The 8865-nt window shown below is 51.7% G+C and overlaps 1 protein-coding gene across 1 annotated transcript; it reads left to right on the top strand.

Moving 5' to 3' along the window:
* The first annotated feature begins 1816 nt into the window (after positions 1-1816).
* On the top strand, positions 1817-7837 carry Sox7 (SRY-box transcription factor 7). Its single transcript, XM_038310328.1, has 2 exons — positions 1817-2198; positions 5917-7837. The coding sequence occupies exons 1-2, from the start codon at positions 1961-1963 to the stop codon at positions 6828-6830; spliced, it is 1152 nt and encodes a 383-aa protein (XP_038166256.1). The 5' UTR covers positions 1817-1960; the 3' UTR covers positions 6831-7837.
* The last annotated feature ends 1028 nt before the right edge of the window (positions 7838-8865 follow it).

Genomic DNA, 8865 nt, shown 5'->3' with positions numbered 1-8865 from the left:
ATCTGATCAGAAACAGCAGGCTCGAGTGATCCGCTGTCATTCGGGACCCTTTTCTCAAAGAGAATTCTCAAGGAGAATCACTTTGACATAAAGATTCTTCTGGAAGCATTCTTGGTAGTGAGGCCCAACACTGCAAATGGCCTAGTGTCCACGTCCCCCCTCTCCCCCCCAATAGGAACTTTCCACTTCCATGGCGGATACACTCTCGATAAATCTTCAAGTTTGGTGCAGGTGCCTGGTGGCCAACTGCCTGCACCTCAGGACGCCCATTTCCAGGCCAGCGCCCCTCTGAACCACCCTTGGCTGGCAGTCCTGGCTTTGCACAGTAGCGGGGGTGGGGCCAGTGGGATGGCGATCACCGGTTTTAAGGACCCCAGCCTTAGAGCACTGCTGCTGGATCCTGACCCTGGCAGGGGGAGATGGGACATGCCGGTCTGTTTTATGCCGAAAGCACTTGCCCTGATGAATTTTATCTGGGGCCCTGGAAGGTAAAATTGGGTCTTAAACTCGGAGAAGTTGCAGTTCTCTGGACACTTGCAGCATCTCAGCCCTGGCCGGCTCGCACGTTGCAAGCGAGGCCATCGGTGAATTCAGTCACCTCGCGCTGGAATTTGGGTCTAGAGCGGTATCTCCGTCAAAGATTACACAGCCGGGAGCGCACTGCATTTACCTCATCGCCAACTGTGAGGTCAGCCTTATCGGCTGCTTTTAAGATTAGAAAAGGTCTTGGGAGACACCGGACTTGCTGCCACGCCTTCAGAAATTCAAGGCGGGCTCTAGCACCCAACCCCACTGTCTTCCGCTGGGATCTTGCCTCTTTCGAAGGTCGCCTCTGAGGAGCCTCCACATGGGGTGGCGTGCCATAAATATTTGTGGGTCTATTCCGGGATCTAGTCCCGCCTGCTGTGGTTTCTACAGTGGGGTGTGTCTAAACCATACTGGCTCATTCATTCATTTATTCGGCATTATTTGAGTGCCTACTGTGTGCGGTCGCTGGTGTAACAGCAGAAGCAGTTGCAGTACGCATCAGGGGGAGACGGTCTCTAGTTCCCAGGCCACAGCCCTTTTAGCCTGAAGTATCAGCATGCGGGAAGCCAAGGAGGCCCGCGGATTGCAAGGAAGTCGTTGGGGGGACCTAGGATCGTAAAAGCGACTTCTGTTGAGTAGAGGAAAACTCCAGAAAAGATTTCTGCGAAAGTGCTACTAGCAAGGGGGCTGCAGACTGGGACTGCGGGGAAGCGGCGGCCAGGCAGAGTGGGATTAGGCAAAGAAAGGAAGAGGAAAATCGGATGGCAGAAAACCAAGACTGACCTCCTCCAGAGACCAAGAGTATCAGTTTGGGAAGGACACTGAGCAGAACCCGACGTTCGGGTAGATCCCATATCTCTAGTGGCCACCCAGGTTGGCTGGGACAAGATGACCGAAGTCATAGGTGTGTCCTGTCCACAATAGCTTATTGGCCGATCTAGGAACATTGATGGTCCGTGTATCCCTGCGAAAGCTGTTAGAGTTCAGTTTTCCCTTGTGGGAGTTTGGTAGAGTCTGGTCCCTGGGCGGAGGACAGCCAGACCAGCGGAACAGGGGGCTGGACTTGACTCCCGCGCCACGCAGGGGAGAATGAGGGCCATGCGCACGCTCCCCCGCGGCTCTGCAGCACCTGCACCCGAGCTCTGATCCGCTCATCCCGGACGGGCTCGGGAGGCGGAGAGGAGGACAGGGGCGGGCACCGGGACAGGCCCGGCCCCTCCCTCCCTCAGCCGGCAGGTCGCAGAGCGGACGCCGCGGCGGGGCAGCCGGGAGGGGCCGCGCCGCCCCTGAGAGTCATTGGAGGACCCGGTGGCCCGAAGCTGATAAATAAGGGCCCGGCCCGAGGCTTCGGGCCAAGTTGGACGTAGCGACCTGAGTGAGGGCCAGGTCATCGCCGGCCCCACGAGGCGAAGCCAAGTGACCGCGTTTGGCCATGGCCTCGCTACTAGGAACCTACCCGTGGACCGAAGGACTGGAGTGTCCCGCCCTGGAAACCGAGCTGTCGGATGGACTGTCGCCGCCCGCCGTCCCCCGACCTCCAGGGGAAAAGGGCTCGGAGAGCCGGATCCGGCGGCCCATGAATGCTTTCATGGTGTGGGCCAAAGACGAGAGGAAACGCCTGGCGGTGCAGAACCCAGACCTGCACAACGCGGAGCTCAGCAAGATGCTGGGTAAGTGCGCGGGACGCGAAAGTGGTTTGGGGACTGCGCGGATGACAGCCCCTTTCGCAGATGGTTGGGGAGGGGGGCGTCGGAGCAAGGACACCATCCGGGCCCGAGTTGCTCACGGTGAAACCTTAGGACCAGGCGGGTTTCTGGACTGGCTCCTTTTCCGGGATTTGGAGCAGAAACCCGGGCCCCAGCGGCGGGCGCGATCCGGCATCGGGTACAGAAGACGGGAACTCTGGCTCAGGGACTCAGCTGGAGGTTACATTTAGCCTAGGTGGAACTGGCGTTTGCTGGGAGACTGAAGCTGGAGACTCCATCATTTCCCTCACGTTGTATGACTGGGACAAACAGAGAGAGTGTGGCACAGATAAGATGATAACGAATATACGTCAATCGAGGCCTTACCGGGAAGAATACCTATTTTTAATTATTTAACAGGGAGGGGGAAAAGGCAGCAACAAAAGACGTCCACCAGAATAGACTCGATTCACTTATCTATTTATCGTAGCAGTGTAGATAACTTGAGAAGATCCTTGGAGCAGCTAGGGAGGGAGGGTCTGTAGACCCCATTGCCTGCTTCATGTTTGCAGCTATGGCGCTGTCCGCAGATAATCCGAACTGGGACCAGACAGGCCAGGGGTGAAATGCTAAAATGGTTCTTAGAAATACGAGTTTCTGTAGGCGTTTCTTTTCTCTCTAGTACCCGGAGCGGTGTGTGTGTGTGTGTGTGTGTGTGTGTGTGTGTGTGTGTGACATGCATGTTTTATACGTGTTTGTGTTCGTGTGTATATATGCGTGTGAGTGTGCCACAGTGAGTGTGGGGGTTCAGAAGACACTTTCAGGTGGAGAGTAGGTTCCTTCTTTCCACCATGTGGGTTTTAGGAATCAAACATTCAAATCTTCAGGTGTGATGGCAAATAAATGCCTTTTTACCTACTGGGCCGCCTCACGGATCTTGAAGTCAATCACTTTTCAGCTTCACCTTACTTCAAACCTCTTTACCCTTCAACGTGGTTTTTATTTATTTTAACCAATGAAATTCCTTCAAAACATTTTGTGTTTACAGAGGGCACCAGGCTGGCCAGGAGAGACATGCAGGCCCCTGGACCCCACCCGCTGCCGGGTTGAAGCCCTTCCCTTTTCCGTAGGAGCCTGGGCTCTTTCCTCTCTCAGAGTCACACAGAGACAGCTGACTTTCTGCTGGCAAAAGGCCTAGGTCTAGAAAGAGGGCCCAGCCTGCTGGCCGTCTGGAGCCCCTGAAAGCAGTTGGTGAGAATTTTGGGGTTCTAAGCACCCCTTGTGGCCAGCTGTGCCTAGTGTGTATTGGTGAACATTGCTTTGGAGCCTCCTTTCTCTTGGTGTAATAAGAAATAGACTAATATCTGAAACACTATTTTTCTTTGTCCTGAAAGCTTATATTGTTTTCTTGAGACCCAAAGAGATTTTTTTAAAAAGAAATGCCAGCTCTTTTCTTATGAATTCCCCCCCTCATTACCCTGTTGATCAGTTCTAACTGAGGAAGGAATGGTCCCATTTTTGACCAGGTTTCTGTGGCAGGCCCTGGTGGGAGGAGAGAAGAAAGGTGGGGTGCCTGCAGAAGAATTTTGACTGCCTATTTTGGGGGGTGAGAGCAGGTACAGATGTGGGGCACAAACCTTCCTGTGGGCTAATTCTCTCTGGAATAGGGCCCTAGGCTGCAGGAGGGTACAGTTCATCTTGCAGAGGAGACTCTTCCCCCACTTAGCAGCTCAGACCCACTAAGGGGAGGGAAAAGTGCAGGCATCCATTGCTGGTGAAAATAGAGACACTGTGCCTGCTAACATTGGTAGCAGCAGCCACCCCATATGGTCTTTCTTCCTAAATGATTTCTTTCCTCTCTGGCCTATGAGAGGGGAGGAAGGCCTGGATAAGAGACTCCCTACTTTTGCTACTATAAACTTCCCCAACTTTAACCTTAGGGCCTACCTAGGTAGTGGATGTTTAACAGGTGAAAGGGAAATATTTGGGTTTATCATGAATACATTAAGTGAAGTATGTCTAGTGTATTATGAGGAGCTGTATCACAAATTAGACATCTGTTAGGATTTAATAATGGAAATTGTATTTTATTAATACTATATTGCATTTGGGTGCATTTGGAAACTAGAGACATTTTATATTCAGGCCATGGATAGAGTGTGGGGTGTGTCTTCATCCTGGACTCCTTGCAAGAGCTTTGTGGCCTCAGCCACAGCTGACAACCAGCGTCATCTCCACATCTGGTGCTGGGAACACTCTTCAAGCCATACTCTAAGTGACAGCTAATTACAACAACTGGCAGATTGTGATAACTTCTGCCTTTGAGCCCTCAGTGTCCTATGATATCCTGATCCATGAAGCCAGCCAGTGGGGGACGGGGGCAGCGACAGAGGACTGTTGGGGACAAGGGCAGGGCATGTATGACCCTGTGCTTAGCCACATCTGGATTATGCCCAGTGGCAAGATATCGTCTCTTTCTTTACAGGGATTACATGGCTTGATGCCTTGTCATCTTGACTAGAGGTTCTGAACTTCAGGGTGCTTTAGAGTCAAGGGGAAGCATGTGAAATTTGTAGATGCCCACCATGGGAAGGAGCAGTTTAAACAGTCTAGATGTGATCCTTGCAAATCCCCGGATCAGGGCTGCACAGTGGCCACTGAAAGCTGGAAGAGGGATGCCAAAGTGGCTTGAAAGGCAGCAGATAGGTAGGGAATGATGAATAGAAAACCAAGCATAAGCAGCATTTTAGCACCAACGCAGTTACACGGAGAGGATGCTCCTAAAAGAGAAAGCCTTGAATTGGAAGCAGCATGTGCTGTAGTAAGGAAGATGGGGACCCAATAGTAAGGAAGATGGGGACCCAATAGTAAGGAAGATAGGGACCCAAGGCAGTTAAGGAGTTTGCTTCTGTGAAGAGCTGTGGCTAAGCAAGTGCTCTGCTATGTCCAAAAGGTCCTAATTCCATGAGAGAAAGTGGTATCGTGTGTGTGTGTGTGTGTGTGTGTGTGTGTGCGCGCGCGCGCACACACGTGTGTCTCTCTGTGTGTATGAATGTTAGCTTTCAAGCCATACCTATATCTTTACTTAGTAGAGTCTATTTGACCTTCGGAGGTGAGGAACAGTTATTTGTGAGCCTTACTGAGATTCTTAAATCTACTTCTTGATGATATAATTGCCTGAGTCTGGGCTACCTCAGTAAAGGCTATGAGAGTCATACATAAGTAAACAGCATGCTGTCACTTTATTTAGCAGCAAGGAACATCCATTAAAATGCACAAATGAATGGGACTGACCCTTAAAGGAAAGGAAGAACCCAAGCCAATATTATGGCCTTTAGATCTTTTTTTTTCTGTTGCTAATGATTGGGTCAGGTGGGACTCTTGCAGTTTGGAATGGCTGGGCCATCTGGCGGTTTCAGGCAAGCTGGTGGTTTTTAAGCACTTTCTCCGTGAGAAAAGCTAACTTTGTGCAGTGCAAACAGGCCAGGGTGGTTCAACCCCTTCTCTCTGTGTGGGATCTGGGAGGAAAAGAGAATAGAAGCAGATGGTATCCCCGGTGGCTGTGAGAAGGTTCCTTTGGGTGGAGTAGGGGGACAGAGGTGTTGGCACATGGGACGCTAAGAGGCATGAGGCTGATGCAGGTGTAAAGGCTGAGGCAGCCATTTAGAGTCTGAGCATGCCCTTCTCCGGTTTGTGTGATCAGGAAAGTCATGGAAGGCGCTGACGCTGTCGCAAAAGAGGCCCTATGTGGATGAGGCAGAGCGGTTGCGCCTACAGCACATGCAGGATTATCCCAACTACAAGTACCGACCCCGCAGAAAGAAACAAGGCAAGCGCCTCTGCAAGCGTGTGGACCCTGGCTTCCTCCTGAGCTCCCTCTCTCGTGACCAGAACGCGCTGCCTGAGAAAAACGGCGTTGGCAGGGGTGCACTGGGGGAGAAGGAGGACAGGGGTGAGTACTCCCCAGGCTCTGCCCTGCCCGGACTACACAGCTGTTACCACGAAGGTGCAGCTGGTGCCCCTGGCAGTGTGGACACATATCCCTATGGGCTACCCACACCCCCAGAGATGTCGCCCCTGGACGCGCTGGAGCCTGAGCAGACCTTCTTCTCATCCTCATGCCAGGAGGAACATGGCCACCCCCATCGCCTCCCCCACCTCCCAGGGCCCCCTTACTCGCCAGAGTTCACGCCTAGTCCCCTCCACTGCAGCCACCCTCTAGGATCTTTGGCTCTTGGCCAGTCCCCAGGGGTTTCTATGATGTCCTCTGTTCCTGGCTGTCCCCCATCTCCAGCCTACTACTCCCCTGCCACCTACCACCCTCTTCATCCCAACCTCCAGGCCCACCTGGGTCAGCTCTCCCCACCTCCTGAGCACCCTGGCTTCGACACCCTGGATCAACTTAGCCAGGTGGAACTTCTCGGGGACATGGATCGCAATGAGTTTGATCAGTATTTGAACACTCCCGGCCACCCCGATTCTGTTGCAGGGGCTGGGACCCTGAATGGGCATGGCCCACTCTCCCAGGGGACAGCAACAGGCCCCACAGAGACCAGTCTCATATCCGTCCTGGCTGATGCCACAGCCACGTACTACAACAGCTACAGCATGTCATAGAGCCAGAGGCATGGAGCCTGGCCCAGCCCTGCTGTCCTCTCCTCGGTCTGAAGCACTGAACAGAGCAGAAACTGTCATGTCACCAGCCCATGGTGGCAGGAGGTCAGAAAGCCAGGATCCAGCGCCCCCTCTGTCCTTTCAAATGTGTTTCGTTGGCTTCACCCCGGAAACACAGCCTCGAGGAGCTAATGCAGCGGGACTTCCTGGCCACTCTTCTATCTGCTGCCATCAGTGTAGCTGACCGTGGGAAGCCCAGTGCATTGGAGTTCCTGCCTCTAATCTGTGGTGCTCCCAGTGAGAAGGACCCTGGGTCTGGGGTCCATCTCAGTTCAGGCTCTAACCGGCAAAACCCCATTCTGGCTTGACTAGCCTTAACTGTTCTCTCCTGTAAAGTGAGGGTTGGCTTGATAGCCAAGCCCCTGCTCTATGGATTCCTGAGTTATGGTCCTCTCAAGGGCAAGGAGAGTGTGAGCCCAGGAATGGGCAGACTCACGGGGACTTCATGTGTACTGCCCAAGGGTCCAGGTTTTCTGCTTTCCTGTTCCTGGTCCACAGTCATCCTAGAATTCCAACGGAACTCCTCCAATAGAGAAAAACACTTACCCTTGGGTGGACAAGGGGACTCGGGATGGCTCGGTGAGTGAAAGTGCCGGCTGCCAAGCGTGATGACCAACTGTCTGTCCCTGGAACCTGCATGGTGGAAGGAGAGAACTGACTCCTGAAGTTGTACTCGGACCTCCGTGTGCATGCCCCAACATATGTGTGCTTGAGCATGCTCACCTACATTCACACAAACACTAAACATATTTTTTTTTTAACAGAAAACATACACCCTGGTTCAGGAAATTAACGAGTATGTTCAGCTGTATCACTGAAAGCAAAATCAGATTCAAAGTGGTTTTTTGTTTTGTTTTGCTTTTCTCTCCTGAGACAGGGTTTCTCTGCGTAGCCTTGGCTGTCTTGGAATTCACTTTGTAGTCCAGGCTGGCCTCAAACTCAAAGCCTGCCTCTGCCTCCTGAGTGCTGGAATGAAAGGCGAGAGCCACCACACCCAGACTTGAAGTTTTTTGTTGTTGTGTTATTGTTGTTTGTTTGCTTGCTTTTTTTTGGTTTTGTTTTTAATGTATACTTTAGATGTATTTTTTATTTTTGTTACATACACTCCAGGAGACTACAGTGTGAGAGAGATGCCCTTATGCAGGCACGCCCGCCCCCCCCTCCCCCAGGGTGTGTAGCCTGATTTAGAGTCTTCTCAACTGTAGCAGAGTCTCACCACCTCCCTGCTGAATGACCCAAAGAGCTAGGAAACTAAAAACACTGCCCACAAAGCAGCGGCAGCGGGCTGTGCTGATTTCTCTAGCAAAGCCGCAGCACAGTCCTGTCTATGGATGCAAAGTAGACTCCCTTCCGCCGGGTCTGCTGCTCCTCACGCTTTCCTGGAGGGTTTTCTTCTCCTCTCTGTTACTCTCCCTCTACTCCAAACTGGCCTCCAATTCAAAGGGTCCCTGACTTGAAATCCCAGGCATGATTTCCCTGACCATGAGGGAAACTCAGTTCTTGCTCTTCAAGTGGATGTATCTGAACAGTTAGTTCCCCTGCCCACCATCCTTTGGTGGTCCCAAACAAACACTGTGACATCCAAAGATGTTTCTGAGCTCTGATCCCACCCTGGATATTTCCATCCCTTAAGCCCCCTTTGAAGGAACACACCTAACACTGAGCTAACGGACTGCTGTCTGTCCTTGAACACGTGTGTATTATTACCTTTATGAAATGTGTTTTTATATTCTGCTGTTTATCTCCGTCTTATGCTTTGTATTGTTGACGGATCCCCCTCCCAGAAGTCTTATTATGAAATGACTTATAAGATATACTTAATCTTTATGTTATTACTGTATATACCATGTGGTGATAAATAGTGAATGGCTGATGATATGGCCGACTGGTGCCCAGTCTCAATGTGTATTAATAATCTTGTAAAGCAGTATCGCAGACATTAAGCTACTCTGTTCTATTTTTCAAGAAAACTACATAT

This window comes from Arvicola amphibius, chromosome 13 (assembly GCF_903992535.2).
Source record: "Arvicola amphibius chromosome 13, mArvAmp1.2, whole genome shotgun sequence".
Lineage (NCBI taxonomy): Eukaryota > Metazoa > Chordata > Mammalia > Rodentia > Cricetidae > Arvicola > Arvicola amphibius.
The sequence above is the reverse complement of the archived record's forward strand: the minus strand, read 5'-3'. Positions and strand labels throughout refer to the sequence as shown.